Source organism: Dasypus novemcinctus, chromosome 5 (assembly GCF_030445035.2).
Source record: "Dasypus novemcinctus isolate mDasNov1 chromosome 5, mDasNov1.1.hap2, whole genome shotgun sequence".
Taxonomy (NCBI): domain Eukaryota; kingdom Metazoa; phylum Chordata; class Mammalia; order Cingulata; family Dasypodidae; genus Dasypus; species Dasypus novemcinctus.
Window position 1 is genome coordinate 12,068,721 of NC_080677.1, and position 15,599 is coordinate 12,084,319.

At 54.3% G+C, this 15,599-nt stretch overlaps 1 protein-coding gene across 3 annotated transcripts; it reads left to right on the forward strand.

Moving 5' to 3' along the window:
* POLD2 (DNA polymerase delta 2, accessory subunit) lies at nucleotides 1-15,453 on the forward strand. Of its 3 annotated transcripts, none has more exons than XM_058296701.2 (11): nucleotides 1-134; nucleotides 1,592-1,964; nucleotides 12,284-12,405; nucleotides 12,705-12,828; nucleotides 13,123-13,237; nucleotides 13,419-13,617; nucleotides 13,811-13,891; nucleotides 14,048-14,205; nucleotides 14,313-14,440; nucleotides 14,782-14,883; nucleotides 15,209-15,453. In XM_058296701.2, the coding sequence occupies exons 2-11, from the start codon at nucleotides 1,745-1,747 to the stop codon at nucleotides 15,364-15,366; spliced, it is 1,407 nt and encodes a 468-aa protein (XP_058152684.1). In that variant the 5' UTR covers nucleotides 1-134; nucleotides 1,592-1,744; the 3' UTR covers nucleotides 15,367-15,453. The 3 variants fall into 3 exon arrangements, with proteins under 3 accessions (XP_058152684.1, XP_058152683.1, XP_058152685.1); XM_058296700.2 differs by having other exon boundaries at nucleotides 1,712-1,964; XM_058296702.1 differs by having other exon boundaries at nucleotides 1,712-1,964; nucleotides 14,361-14,440.
* Nucleotides 15,454-15,599: the final 146 nt, after the last annotated feature.

The window sequence follows — 15,599 nt, forward strand, 5'->3', positions numbered from 1 at the left end:
GTGGCCGGAGGGGGGCGCTTCCTGCCGCTCGGGAACCCGCGTGGGGCGCCTAGGCCGAGAGCGCGTGGGACTCCAGGCTCCCGGGCTCGGGGCGTCGCGCCGGCCGCGTGTGTGCACAGAGTCGCGGTCCCTCGGTGAGACGCCGCGTGGGGGTGATGTTCGGGCCTGGCCGCCGCCTCCCTGCACCGAGGGCGGGCCTGGGCCGGAGGTGGGCGCGCACTGCCGTGCCTCGGGGCGCAGCCGGGGGTGGGGGTCGACAGGTGGGCCTTCGGCCATGCGCCAGGCCCGGAATGGGGTCTTCATGCGCAGGCTTGAGCCCTCCCTCCAGTTAGGGCGGCCTGTTGTTAAAAGCCCGTTGTCAGTATTGCATTCCCTGCGTGATGGATCCATGCTCAATAGAGTTCTAGATTATCCACCTAAACCAAGAAGGTGTGGCGGGTTTACCTGCCTGGCAGCGCGGGGGCCAAGCTGACCGCTCCTTGCTGTGGGTGAAGCCGATGCAGGCCGAGGCCTTCCGTGGACCCCGCACCAGAGCGGCTCCGTCGGAGTTGGTTCCTGAGCAGCTCGTGCGCCCGTGCGGGTTAAAGTCAGTTCCCATTCATTCTTTCCAGCAAAGCTGTCCGATAGAAATAGAATGCAGGAAGCCACTTGCATAATTTAAAATTTCCTAATAGCTGTGTCAAAAAAAAGTAAAAAGTAGGTGAAATTCTACTCATTAATGTATCTTTAAACCCAGTAGATCCAGACTGTTGTCATTTTAGCATGCATGCAAGGAAATTACTACCATATTCTTTGTGCCAAGTATTGACAATCTGGTGTATATTTTACACTCACACCACCTCTCAGTTCCAACTTGCTGCATTTCACGTGCTCATCACCCGTGTGGCCAGTGACCACTTCATTGGGCAGTATAGTCTTAGGTACAGAAGCAAAGCATAAAGAATGTGTGCCTGTGGGAGCCCCTTCTAGGCATTGTAGGCAGAAAATAAGCAGACAATAAGCAGATGTCACATAGTGGTTTGTTAGAGGGCACAGACAAGCAAAAATTCCAGAGGGGTTTGAGTTGTGAATCAGCAGGTCAAGGGATGCCCTCTTTGAGAAGGTGATATTTGAGCAAAGAACGAGCAGGGTAGCTCCAAGGAAGAACCTTCTAGACAGAGGGAGCAGTAGCGCAGAGGCCTGAGGCAGAGCAGCGCGTTTTCAGGGACACCGAGGCGTTGGGGTGGGGCAATTGAGAGCATTTTGAGCAAAGCAGTGGCTGCTGCATATTTCTTTTTATTAGGTAGTAATAGGGTGTTAGGTTATTTATGATAACCCTGTTTAATATTAGGCTGGAGGGGGGCCCCTGAGGACTCCCATTTGGGGGTGCTGCCCTGGAGACCCTGCTAGTCATCCAGTTGCAGGTGAGGAGCCAGGGGTAGACCCCCAAGTTTGGGATTCACGGAGAACCTTGGAGTGGCAGAAGTGCCCCTGGCTTTCCTTTCCTCCTGTTCTGGATGAGGGATACGGGGCCAGATACCAGTATCCAGACCCGATAAATCCGCTCTGACCCATGTCCACTATCTACCACAGCTGTATCCCCTTGTTTCAGGGCCTTAGGGTACACTGTGGTCAGCTTGGTTGAGCTACACCAGGAAACCTGCTGCTTGGGGGAAGGGGCGGCTGGAACCTACGTTCTTGCGGTGACCACCTTCTCCTTGGCTTGGCGCAGCGGTCTGGACCTCCACAGGGCAGAGGTGGGGCCATGTTTTCCGAGCAGGCAGCCCAGAGGGCCCACACTCTGCTGTCCCCGCCGTCGGCCCACAACGCCACTTTTGCCCGCGTGCCTGTGACGACCTACACCAACTCTTCGCAGCCCTTCAGGCTGGGGGAGCGCAGCTTCAGCCGGCAGTATGCCCACATCTATGCCACGCGCCTCATCCACATGAGGCCCTTCCTGGTGAGCCGGGCCCAGCAGCACTGGGGTAAGTGACAAGGCTGGGGAGATGAGATGCCTCCCCTCTGCCACCCAGGAAGTGCCAGGGGCTCTTGAAAATACCTCACGGAGAGCTGGCGGGGCCAGGGCATTCCTTTTACCAGTCACCGTGGGAAATCCAACCTCTTTCTGCCACGATTTCTTCATAAGGTGACAACGAGAACGGAATTAAACCGTTTGTGGGTTTGAAAGTTCAGGCTGAGCTCAGGCGTTGGTTGGAAGTCGGGCTTCGCCGTGGTGGTGACGGCAGTGGTTTCACAGCACAGGGAAGGGCTCTTCCTCCTCAGTGCAGACCTTCCGCACGGCCCGTGGGAGATCAGCAGCACCTGGGCGGGTGTGGCACCCATGCCCAGCACATAGACGCCCCTGTTCTCAGGGGGCTGCCTCCTTCCCAGAGTCTCCCCCTTTTCACTGATTTATCTCTCTCTCGTCCCCATTTGCCAGGCATGTCTCTCTTTCTGGAGGCTGAATAATAGTCCCTTGTATAGATAGACCACATTTTTTTTTAAGATTTATTTTTTATTTATTTCTCACCCCTTCCCCCCCTCCCAGTTGTCTGCTCTCTGTGTCTGCTTGTATTGTCAGGTGGCACTGGGAACCTGCGTCTCTTTTGTTGTGTCATCTTGCTGCATTAGCTCTCCATGTGTGTTGTGCCACTCCTGGGCAGGCTACAGTTTTTTCACGCAGGGCAGCTCTCCTTACATGGCACACTCCTTGCACATGGGGCTCCCCTATGCGGGGGACACCCCTGTGTGTCACGGCGCTCCTTGCACATATCAGCACTGTGTGTGGGCCAGCTTATCACACCGGTCAGGAGGCCCTGGGTTTGAACCCTGGACCTCCCGTGTAATAGGAGGACACTCTATCAGTTGAGCCAGAGCCGCTTCCTGATAGACCACGTTTGTTGATCATTCTCCTGTTGGTGGACGCCTGGGTTGCGTCCTCCACCTTTGGGCAGTTGTGACTAATGCTGCTGTGAACACTGGTGTGCAGCTGTCTCTCCGAGTCCCTGCTCTCAGTTCTTTTGGGTTGCCACCTAGAAGTGGTATCACTGGTCATTTCTTGGTTCTGTTTAACTTTTTGAGGAGCTGCCAGTTGTTTGCTACAGCATTTATGCCATTTTACTTTCCATCAACAATGGATAAGGATTTCTGTTTCTCCACATCCTCACCAGCACTTATTATTTTCAGCTTTTTTAATAATAGCCATTCTGTTGGGTGTGAGGTGGTATCTCATTGTGGTTTTGTGTTGTACTTCCCTAACAGCTAGTGAGGGAGGCAGATTTGGCTCCACGGATAGAGTGTCTGCCTACCACATGGGAGATCTAGGGTTCAAACCCAGGGCCTCCTGATCCATGAGATGAGCTGGCCTACATGCAGCACTAATGCACGCAAGGAGTGCCTTACCACGCAGGGGTGTCCCCCATGTAGGGGAGACCCACGCGCAAGGAGTGTGCCCTGTAAGGAGAGCTACCCAGCACACAAAAAAGTGTAGCCTGCCCAGGAGTGGTGCCGCACACAGAGAGCTGACACAGCAAGATGATGCAACAAAAAGAGACAGATTCCTGGAATATAAGTGGACAGAGAAGAACACACAATGAATGGACACAGAGAGCAGACAGCTGGGTGGGGGGAGGGCAGAGAAGGGAGAGAAATAAAAAAAAAAACAGCTACTGATGTTGAACATCTTTTCATGTGCTCATTGGCCATTTTTGTATCTTCTTGGGAGGATTGTCTCCTCAAGTCCTTAGAACATTTTTTAATTGGGCTGTTTGTCTTTTTGTTGTTGAGTTGTGAGAGCCCTTTAGGTTTTCTGGATATTAAACCCTTATTAGAATATGGCTTCCAAATGTCTTCTCCCATTCTGTTGTCTTTTCACTTTCTTGATAATTTCCTCTCAAGCACAAAATTTTTTAATAGTTTATTCTGTTGCTCATGCTTTTGGTGTGAAATCTAAGAATCCATTGCCTAATACAAGGTCCTGCGGATATCTCCCTATGTTTTCCTCTAAGTTTTTGCTTTTATGTTTATGTTTCTAATCCATTTAACAATCTAATTTTTGTATATGGTGTGAGGGTACAGGTATACTTTCATTATTTTGCATGTAGGTATCCAGATATCCAGTTTTTCCAGCATTGTTTGAGACTGTCCTTTCCCGATTGAGTAGACTTGGCATGCCATTTAGCCATATGTGTGTGGGTTTATTTCTGTGCTCATAGTTCTTTTCATTGGTCTGGATGTCTCTTCTTGTGTCAGTACCACACTGTTTTAATTACTGTAGCTTTGTAATAAGTTTTGCAATCAGGCAGTCTGGTCGTCCAATTTTGTTCTTTTTCAAGATACTTTTTGGATATTCAGGGTCCCTTGCAAATCCTTAAGAATTTGATAATTAGCTTTTCCATTTCTGCAAAGAGGGCTGTTAGAAGTTTGATTGGGATGGTGTTGAATCTGTAAATAGATTTGGGTAGTATTGATATCATAACAATGTTGAATCTTCTAATCCACAAGCATGGAATATTTTTCCATTTATTTATGTTTTCTTTAATATCTGATTTGTTGTTTTCTACATATAACTTTTCTACATCCTAGTTAAATTCATTCTAGATATTTTATTCTCTTAGTTGCTGTTGTAAATGGAATTGCTGACTTGATTTCATTTTCAGATTGTTCATCACTGGTATAGAAAGACACTGCAAAATTTTTTGTACTGATCTTGTACCCCACTACTTTGCAGAATTTGTTAGCTTGAGTAGCTTTCTTGTAGACTCTTCTGGATTTTCTATAGGGCCATGTCATCTGTGAATAAGGATAGTTTTACTTCTTCCTTTCTCATTTGGATGCCTTTTAATATTTTTTTTTCTTGCTTAGTTTCTCTGGCCAGCACTTCCAGTACAATGTTGAAAACCAGTGGTGGGCTCCTTGTCGTCTTCTGGATCTTAGGGGGAAGCTTTCAGTCTTTCACTGTTGTATATGATGTTAGCTGTGGACTTTTCATATATGCCCTTTATCAGCTTGAGGACGTTCCCTTCTGTTCCCATTTTTCTATTTTTCTGAGTGTTTTTTTTAATCAAGAAAGGGTACTGGATATTGTTAGATGCCATTTCTGTATCACTTGAGATGGCCATGTGGTTTTCTTCTTTCATTCTCTTAATATGGTATATTACATTGATTTTCTCCCCCCCCCCCCCCCGCCTTGCTGTTTTTCTCCTTTTGCTGTCTATGTCCATTCACTGTGTGATCTTCTGTATCTATTTCTCTTTTTGTTTTCTATTCTCATTTTTTTTCTCCTCTAGGATTCACTGGGATTTGATCCTGGGGACCTCTGATGTGGAGAGAGGTTCCCTGTCACTTGCACCACCTTGGTTCTTGGTTTCTGCTGTGCTTCACCTTGACTCCCCTTCGTCTCTTGTTGCATCATCATCTTGCCATGTGGCTCACTTGTGTGGGCACAGGCTCACCGCGGACCACTTGGCTCGCTCCGTGGGCACCTGTGTGGGCACTTGGCTTGCAGCCCGGGTACTGGCTTGCTGTGCAGCCACACTTTCTCTTTTTCTTCTTTTTTTTTTTTTTTTTTTTTTTTACCAAGAGGCCCTAGGGATCAAACCTGAGTCCTCCCATATGGTAGGCGGAAGCCCCATCACTTGAGCCACGTCCACATCCCTACACTGATTTTCTTATTGCAATCATACAATAAATCCCACTGATTGTAATGTAAAAAAATACTTTTGATGTGCTGTTAGGTTCAGTATGCTAGTACTTTGAGGTTTTGCCATCTGTATTCATAAGGGATATTGGTTTGTACTTTTCTTTTAAGAGCTCTTTCTGTCTTTAGGTATTAGGGTGATGCTGGCCTCATAGAATGAGTTAGGGAGTCTTTCTTCCTCTTCTATTTTTTTTGGAAGGGTTTGAGAAGGATTGGTATTCTTTGAGGGATTGGTAAAATTCACCTTGGCTTTCCATTCGGGGTTTTTTTTTTTTTTAAAGATTTATTTTTATTTATTTAATTCCCCTCCCCTTCCCCGGTTGTCTGTTTTCTGTGTCTTTTTGCTGCGTCTTGTTTCTTTGTCCGCTTCTGTTGTCGTCAGCGGCACGGGAAGTGTGGGCGGCGCCATTCCTCGGCAGGCTGCTCCCTCCTTCACGCTGGGCGGCTCTCCTTATGGGTGCACTCCTTGCGAGTGGGGCTCCCCTATGCGGGGGACACCCCTGCGTGGCAGGGCACTCCTTGCGCGCATCAGCGCCGCGCATGGCCAGCTCCACACGGGTCAAGGAGGCCCGGGGCTTGAACCGTGGACCTCCCATATGGTAGACGGACGCCCTAACCACTGGGCCAAAGTCCGTTTCCCCCATTCGGGAGTTTTGATTACTGATTTAGTGTCTCTTTAATTGTTATTGGTCTATTGAGATCTTCTGTTTCTGCTTGAGTTGGTGTGTGTTTCGAGGATCTTATTCATTTCATCTAGGTTGTCTAATATCTTGGAGTATAATTGTTCATAATAACCTTTTAGAATCCTTCATATTTCTGTGAGGTTGGCAGTAATGTCCTCCCTTTCATTTCTTATTTTTGTTATTTGCATCCTCTCTTTTTTATTTGTCAGTCTAGCTAATGGCTTGACAATTTTATTCACATTTCTAAAGAAACAGCTTTTGGCTTTGTTGATTTTCTCTATTGTATTTCTGTTCTCCATTTTATTTAACTCCATTCTGAACTTTATTTCCTCCTTCTGTTGATTTTGGGTTTTGTTTGCTCTTCTTTTTCTAGGTTCTCTAGGTGTGAGGATAGGTTACTGATTTGAATTCTTATTTTATAATATAATCACTTAGAGCAGGGGTTCTAAAACTTTTTTGTTCCATGGACCCCTTTGCCAGTCAGATGAAAACCATGGACCCCTTACTAAGTCCACACTATACTGTCTGTTATTTAATAAATAGATCACACCCACACCAGCACGTCCCCACAGAAATACTGTTTTTTTGAATTTCAATTCAAGTTCACAGACCCTTGGTTAAGAACCCCTGATTTAGAGCTATAAATTTTCTCTGAGCACTGCCTTTGATATATCCTGTAAATTTCGGTGTGTTGTTTTTTCACACCTGAAGATATTTCCTAATTTCTCTTTTGATTTCTTTTTTGACCCATTGATTGCTTAAGGGTTTATAGTTAAAAACAAACAAAAGATTGGGGGGGAGGGAAATAAATAAATAAATCTTTTTTAAAAAAAAAAAAACAAAAAAGAAAAAAAAGTGCATTGTTTGATTTCCACATGTTTGTGAATTTTCCAGTTCTCTCTCTGTCATTTATTTCTAGCTTCATTCCATTGTGGTTGGAGAATATACTTTGTATGATTCCAGTCTTTTAAGATTTGTTGAGGCTTGTTTTGTGACTTAGTATATGGTGTTCATTAGAGAATGATGTGATGTTTGTGTACTTGAGAAGAATGTGTACTCTGCCATAGTTGGATGAAGCATTCTATAATATGTCTATGAGGTCTTACTGGTTTATAGTATTGTTCAAGTCCTCTGTTGTTGTTTTTTTTTATTTATTGATATTATGTTTAGATGTTCCATCCACTATTGAAGTGGTGTATTGAAGTCCCCTACTGTTGATGTAGAGCTGTTGGTTTCTCCCTTCAGATCTATCAATTTTGCTTAATGTATTTTTGGGCTCTGTTTGTAGGTGCATATATGTTTATAATTATTATATTTTCTTGATGACTTGCCCCTTTTATCAATATATGGTGCCCTTCCTTGTCCCTTTGTAACAGTTTTGACTTAAAGTACATTTTGTCTGGTATTAGTATAGCCACACCCACTCTTCTGATTACTGTTTACATGGAGTATTTTTTTCCATCTTTTAACTTTCAACCTTTTTGTTTCTTTGGATCTAAGGGAGTCTCTTGTAAACAGCATATAGATGGGTCTTGCTCTTTTATCCATTCTGCCCATCACTGTATTTTGACCAGAGAGTTTAACCCATTTACATTTGGTGTAACCACTGGCAGGACTTTGTTCTACCATTTTACTCTGGTTTTTATAAGTATCACTTTTTTTTTGTCCTCAATTCTTACATTACTGCATTTTTTTTTCATTTAGTTCTTTTGTAGTAAACCTTTAGAATCCCTTTTCCTTTGCTTCTGTATATATTTTCCAGTATTTTCTTTGCAGTCACCATGGGCCTTAAAGTTAACATCCAAATCTGTAACAGTCTCATTAAACCTCAAAAGCCAATACCAACATTAAACCTCAACAGCTTGTACAAACTGTGTTCCTGTACCTCTCTCATCTCCCGACCTTTATGTAGTTCTTGTCACAAATGACATACTTACCCATTCTGAATCCAAAACCATTGGTTTATCATTACTTTCTATGTATATGCATTTTGGGTCCTGTAGGAAGCAAAAAGGGGAGTTACAGACTCAAAATATACCAGTATATTACTGGCACTTAGGTTTACCCGTAGCTGTCTTTGCCAGATATCCTTATGTCTCCTTGGGACTTGGCCCTGTTTTCTGTTTTGTAGTCTCGTTGCAAGTTGGGCATTTTCATCTTTTAATGTCTCATCTCTGGACTTTAGCCACTGAGGCTTCTGTTCATTAGGCTTGTTTGCAGCTAATATTATGGAAGATATTTCCCTAAATGCCAGGAGCATACCTAAAAAGAAAGAAACAAAACACCTCTCCCAGTCTTTGCAGAGCAGCCTGTGCAAGTCCTCTCCTGCAGGGCTTATCCACACAGTTTGACGAGGGGCCTGAGGTGCAAGGTAGGGACTCCCAGGTCTTTTCTGTGCGTGCAGCTTCTCCTGGGTTTGTCCTGTATGGCCCTAGGAAATGCCATTTTGACAGACCCAAATGTCCCTTTCTCCAGGAAACCACTTCCTCGCCCTTCCCAGGTGCACACTCTCTTGCCTCAGCCGGCTGTCCTTTGCTCCAGGCGTTTGCCACTTCCAAGGTTCTGGGACCCGCCCCCGCTCAGGGCAAGTTCTGGGAAGGCAAGCCTGCGCCACCCGGAGCCAGTGAGGGAGGGGGCCAGGCAGCCAGCGAGGGAGGGGGCCGCGCCAGCTGGGTGCCACGAGCTTTTCCTGCCCCGGTTAGTTGCCTCTTCTCTATCTGGTGCTCGCCCTCTGGCGGCCGTCCTTTCCCTGTGTTCTGGAGCTTTGAGGGAGGGTTCTGCAGTTCTTGCTGGTCATTCAAAGCCTCTGTGGGGGACAGAGCCCAGGGCGTCTCACGCTGGCATCGCGACCGCCCGGCCTGGGCCCCACTTGCCCGTCCCTTCTTTCCCTTTCTTCCTCGGGGACCTCGCGAGTTGGCTTCCTCTTGCTGTGAAGCAGGGCCCCATCTCCCGCCTCTCGTTTCTGGGTGATGGTGCGCTACCCCAGGTTCAGGATTTGCACGAGGGCTTCCACGCCACTTTCATCTTCATCCTCTCGCAGTTTTAAACAGATTTTTATAGGTTGCCCATTAGAATTACCCGGGCAGGTTTGGTTTGGTTTTGTTCCTTACGCACACACGGTTTTTGCTGTTGCTAACATTTTGTGGGGTGGGGTGCATTATAAGGCAGTATTATAATAACAGTGCTAATGTGCCCCTGGTGCACTGGGCTCACTCTGCTCTGGATGCTGGGGTGGAGATGGGGCTGCTTCACCAGCAAGAGCAACCAGGGAAGAAATGGGAAAAAGAGATGGGGGTTCTGCTTATTTTATGATTCTTAAAAACTTGACTTTGGTGACATTTATATAACCTGACGCTCTTTGTTGTGCCCTTCTGTTACACAGTCCAGTGCTGTTAATCACAGTCACGGTATTTTGCCGCCACCACCTGTGGCCCAACTTCGGGACTTTTCTGCCAATTAAGCCTTCACCTGCACCCCTGGTGACCTCTCCCCTGGCCTCACTTTCGGGAGCTTTTGGAGTGCCTGGCCCAGCCCCCCCACATCACACCTTCATTCCAGGCACAGGGAGGCCACGTGGTGCTCTCCACCCAGCTCATCGCTCCCCTCAGGACGCTTCTTGTGTTCTGACTGCGCCTGCCAAGGGCTGTAGCAGATTCCCCGGCCTGCTTGGCTGCGGAGGAGGCTGGAGGGAAGGCGAGGCAGGCCCTTCCCCCAGCCCCAGCCCTCTGGGGCAGCTGGCCTCCACCTCCAGTGGCTGCCCTTCTGCCCTTGGAAGATCTCCGGTCACTGGACCGAGGCCCCCCAGGCTCCGTTCGGCCTCCTAAGGGGATCTAGGAGATCCTGTTAACAGATGAGCGCCTTGAGCGAGTCTGGGGGCTGGATGTGGCCCCACACACTTTACCACAGGCCCAGCCCGGGCCGTCTCCTTCCCTTCGGGCACGTTTCCCCCGCTGTCCTCCGAGCCCTCGGCGCCGCCCCCGAGGCCCCTCTGGTTTTACATGCACACGGGCCCGCGCCAGCGGCGCCTTCGCGGTTTTTATGGCGTGCCCCCTCTGGTTCCAAGTTTCTCCTCCCTCAGCCTGGCTGCGTGGCGGCCACAGCGGGAGGAGCCATGCTGCTCCGCTCACCAGGCTCACGGCCGCCCAGCGCCCTCCTGCCAGGGCTGCACCGGCTCTGCGGCCGGCGTGCGACGCCATACCCACTCCCCGTGCTCGGGCCTCCTCAGGGACGCGCCGCCTCGGGATTCCTCATGTTTCCGGACATTTCACTTTTACAAACGCTGCCCCTGGCCACCGAGCCCATCCCCGCATGCTCCCCTGCCTGGCTGCTCCTTACCGGGCCCCCCGAATCGCGAGTCGTGTGTAAGCAGCCCCCTGTGGCCTCTGTGTGGGCCATTCCTGAGGGAGGAATCAGCCTTGGTCACACCTGCCTGTCAGTGCCCGGCAGAGGCTCAGACGCCGGAGCTTCCCGCGGGCTTGGCTGCCTGTGCCACGGCCTCAGCGTGTCTCGTGCCCAGAGTGGGGGACAGTGTCAGCACGCAGGGGCCGCCCCGGCCACCGGGAGGGCTCAGGGCCTCTGCTCTGGGGTGCGGCGCTGCGCTCGGAGGAGTGCTCCCACTCCTGCTGTCATTTCCTGCTGCCAGGGCCGTGCACCAGGAGTGGATTGGCTTGTACGATGGGATTTATTAGCTTAAAAGTTCGCCCTTCCTAGGCTGAGAAAAGCTGCACACCAAGGCCTCGTCAGCCGTGCTTTCCCTCCCCGAAGAGTGGCTGCCGTGGCCCGGGCTCCACTCGCACGGCAAGGCGCACAGCCGCCTCGGCCCACCACCACCGCTCCTGCTCCGGGCGTCTCTCTGTCTGTCCTTGCCTATCGAGTTCTGCAGGAGGAGGGCTAAGACTTGCCCGGGGCCTCGCCTCACTGGAGGAACCTAGCCAGAGGCCCTCCGCAGACATGGTTCAGTGACAGACCCCTCCTCCAGCAGGGCCGCACCTGCCGCACGGCCTGTTTCGAGAGCATAATCTTCTGGGGTCCCCAGAAGCCTCCACCTACCCCGGCTCCCAGGGTGCATGCCGGGAGCTGTGCTTGGCCGCTCTGGGGAGGCCGTGGGGCGGTCGTCGGGCTGAGGATGGCGGCCGCTGGCCTCCCGCCTCCCCGCAGGCCTGGTGCCCGCACAGACTCACCCGCGGGCCTTTGGGGCTCTGTGCCCTGAGCACCCAGACGCTCGCCACGCGGGCTCCCCTGCCTGCAGACCCTCGCCACGCCGAGGGGCCCCCGTGCCTCGGGGACAGGGATTTGGGTGCCTGTCTTCAGAGGAGGAGGTATTTCAGGGTAGGAGACCAACCTCCTCGAGGCTGCTGTGATACCCCAGGGCAGATGTGCAGAGGCTTGGTGGGCGGTCCCCGTGCTCGAGGGACTGGCAAAGCTGCTGGCTGCTCACAGCTATGGACGGAGGCGGCCGTTCCCACAGTAATGGAGGTGGGGTGCCGGCCTCTGCCCCGGCCTGGCCACCGCCTCCAGAGCCACCTCCTCCGTGTGTCTGTCTGTGCCTTTTGTGAGGACCTCGTGGGGGCGTTAGGGCCTGCCCTGTCCAGAGCCCCTGTCCCTGGAGGCCGAGGCACCCCTTGCACACCCAGAGGTCCCTCGGGGGCTCTGGTTTCCTGGCAGGTCCCTGGGTTGCAGCATTCTTGGAGGAGGCTCACCGGGTTGGACAGAGGGTCAAGGCTGGCCTATCTGAGCCCAGTGCCCCAGTCAGAGGGTGGAGGCTGGCCTGTCTCTGAGCCTGGTGCCCCTGTCAGAGGGTGGAGGCTGGCCTGTCTCTGAGCCTGGTGCCCCTGTCAGAGGGTGGAGGCCAGCCTGCCTGAGCCCTGTGCCCCTGTCAGAGGGTGGAGGCCAGCCTGCCTGAGCCCGGTGCCCCTTGTGCCAGGCAGTGGAGTTGGCGTGAAGAAGCTGTGTGAGCTGCAGCCCGGGGAGAAGTGCTGTGTGGTGGGGACTCTCTTCAAGGCCATGCAGCTCCAGCCCTCCATCCTGCGAGAAGTCAGTGAGGAGGTAAGACCAGGCAGCTCACGGCAGAGAGCGGGGCCTGGAGCGGGAGGGGCGGGAGCAGCGGGAGCCCGGCAGCCCGGCAGCCTTGCCTCTGTCTGGAACAGGGCCCTGGGGGACACCGTCGTGGCCCCCGCCCGGGCCCTGCGGAGCTCAGATTCCTGGCCTGGGCGTGGGCAGATGGGGCAGGCCTCGGAAGGCGCAGCGGGCCTCTGCTCGCTGGGAGGGCAGGTCCTGCAGGGCAGAGCCCCTCAGGAGCCTCGATGGGCTCTGACCCAAGACCACCTCTCCCCTCCGCATCCTAGCACAACCTGCTCCCTCAGCCTCCTCGGAGCAAATACACCCACCCGGATGACGAGCTGATCCTGGAGGACGAGCTGCAGCGCATCAGGCTGGAAGGCACCATCGACGTCTCCAAACTGGTTACGGGTATTGCTCTGGGGCGGGCTCCAACGTGGGGCCTGGGCTTGGCCTGCTGCGGCCCATGTGCACTCATGGGGAGGGTGGATTTGGGATTAGGCTGGCAGGGCCGGCCGGGGCTGAGGCCCCGGGGGACATGGGCTCTTCTCTGCCTCCTAAGGCAGCCACCCTGGAAGTACGGGCCTGGGCCAGGCGGCTCCGAGCAGAGGATTGACCAGTGCAGCAGGAGAGCTGTCAGCTGTGCCTCCTGGGGCAGCACCTTGCTTCCTCCCCCTCAGGGAGCCTGCCCCCACTGCTCCACAGGGACGGTCCTGGCTGTGGTCGGCTCCGTGAAGGATGACGGGAAGTTTGTGGTGGAGGACCACTGCTTTGCAGACCTTGCACCCCAGAAGCCAGTGCCCCACCTCGACACGGACAGGTGAGCTGCGGCTCGACGGTGAGTTGGAAGCAGAGGCCCCGCTGGGGCCCGTCCAGTGGGGCCAAGGCCTCTTGGCTGAGCAGCCTCCCCGCCGAAAAGGGGCTCAGTGGGCGTCCCCTGCCCCACTGGGGCTCCCTCCTGGCACCCTGCCCAGCCTGCGGGCACCTGCCCCATCCCGCAGGTTCGTGCTGCTCGTGTCGGGTCTGGGCCTCGGTGGAGGCGGGGGTGAGAGCCTGCTGGGCACCCAGCTGCTGGTCGACGTGGTGACGGGCCAGCTCGGCGACGAGGGGGAGCAGTGCAGTGCTGCCCACATCTCCCGGGTCATCCTGGCCGGAAACCTCCTCAGCCAGAACACCCAGAGCAGAGATTCCATCACCAAGGTCTGGAGCCCCCCACCCGGGGTGCAGGCTGCTGTGCCGCACCTGGGCCCTCGGACGCTGCGCTCAGGTGTGGTGGGGAGGCTGGAAGGGACCGTGGGGCCTTGTCCCCTGCTGGGGGCCCGGGCGCTCCTCTTCTGAGCCAGGGGCTGGGGTCTCAGCCTCGCTCAGGGCCCGACCGGGCCTCTACTTCCAGGCCAAGTACCTGACCAAGAAGACGCAGGCAGCCAGCGTGGAGGCTGTCAAGATGCTGGACGAGATCCTCCTGCAGCTGAGTGTGCGTGGGCGGGGGGCGGGGGCGGGCCTCTGCCCTGCAGTTGCTGCTGGAGGCTGGCAGGGAAGGGGGCCCCGGGGCAGGGAATGAGACACCCCCTGGGCTGCACGGCATGGGTGGACACGGGCGCTGCTGAGCCCCCTGCTCCTGTTCTTGCAGGCCTCCGTGCCCGTGGACGTGATGCCCGGCGAGTTCGACCCCACCAACTACACGCTGCCCCAGCAGCCCTTGCACCCGTGCATGTTCCCGCTGGCCTCTGCCTACTCCACGCTCCAGCTGGTCACCAACCCCTACCAGGCCACCATTGATGGCGTCAGGTACCTGGGGCAGCCAGCACCCGGCTGAAGGCCCGGCCTCCCTCCAGGCAGGGTGGCGGGAGGGCCAGGGCCACCTGGCGGGAGATCAGCCGAGCACTGCCGTGCAGGTTCCTGGGGTCGTCAGGGCAGAACGTGAGCGACATTTTCCGGTACAGCAGCATGGAGGACCACCTGGAGATCCTTGAGTGGACCCTGCGTGCCCGCCACCTCAGTCCCACAGCCCCTGACACCCTGGGTAACCGGCGCCCCCCACCCCATGGGCCTGGAGTGGGTGGCTGGTGCCTCCTCGGTGTGCAGGGGAGGGGGTGGTTCCAGCACGGATGTGCAGTCACCAGCCCTGCTGTCACCTGTCTAGAAGCTTCCCTGGAACCTTAATTCTGTGCACAGCCTCACGCATCACCATGGGCCTCAGACCAGCGCCTTCGGCCCGGAGGTGGCTTCTGTAGTCACAGCAGGGGCTGGAGGGTGTGTGCCACTGGCCCTAAGGGGTAGAGCCTCACAGGGTGCTCCGGAGGCAGGGAGCCCCAAGCCATCCGCCCCAGCTGACTGTGGCTGTGGTTCCTGGTCTTCCTGCAGGGTGCTATCCCTTCTACAGAACAGACCCGTTCATCTTTTCTGAGTGTCCTCACGTCTACTTCTGCGGCAACGCCCCCAGCTTCGGCTCCAAAGTCGTCCGAGGTGAGAAGCCTGAGCCCTGGGCCCAGTGCTGCCGGGGAATTTGCTGCTGCCGGGGAATTTGCTGCAGCCGTGTGCGGAGCCCCCGCTGCCCGTGGCTGGGCCTCCAGGGTCAGCCGCGCGGCCACGTTCCCGGGTGGGTGCTCCCACCCTGCTGGCAGAGCCCGCAGAGGGGGTGGGAATTGCCCGGCGCCCCCTCGCTTGGTTGGCTGCCCCCGGGGTTTGGCGCGTCTCCGGTGGGGCCTTCGCAGTGGTCTGTGGCCCTGCCCTGGTCCCGTGTGCCCCTGGTGGCCTCCCTTTGGGCCACAGCTCCGCACGGCTCCCCCAGGCCCCGAGGACCAGACCGTGCTCCTGGTGGCCGTGCCTGACTTCAGCGCCACGCAGACCGCCTGCCTCGTCAGCCTGCACAGCCTGGCCTGCCAGCCCATCAGCTTCTCGGGCTTCGGCGCGGAGGACGACGGGGACTTGGGGGGCCTAGGCCCCTGACCGCAGCGGCTGCCGCAGACGGGGAGGCTGGAGAGGGGCCGTTCCTTCCCTGGCAGTGCCAGTTTCACCAATAAAGCCTGAACATTCGCCTCCTGTGCTGTGAGCCCAGCGCCACCAGCCCGGTGCCAGGAGCCCCAGGGGCTCAGTGGAGGGGTGGGCGCCCCTTGCCTGCTTAAACTCCGCCCTGCCAGGAGGGTGCCCAAGTGGGCTCGGCCAAGCACTCTGGGCCTCTG

What these genes read in the sequence shown, in the direction of transcription:
- POLD2 (XM_058296701.2), top strand. Translation starts at nt 1,745, where the DNA reads ATGTTTTCCGAGCAGGCAGCCCAGAGGGCCCACACTCTGCTGTCCCCG. An exon ending in CCGGGCCCAGCAGCACTGGG is followed by an intron (nt 1,965 to 12,283) that starts GTAAGTGACAAG and finishes CCCTTGTGCCAG; the next exon opens with GCAGTGGAGTTGGCGTGAAG. An exon ending in AGATCCTCCTGCAGCTGAGT is followed by an intron (nt 13,892 to 14,047) that starts GTGCGTGGGCGG and finishes CTGTTCTTGCAG; the next exon opens with GCCTCCGTGCCCGTGGACGT.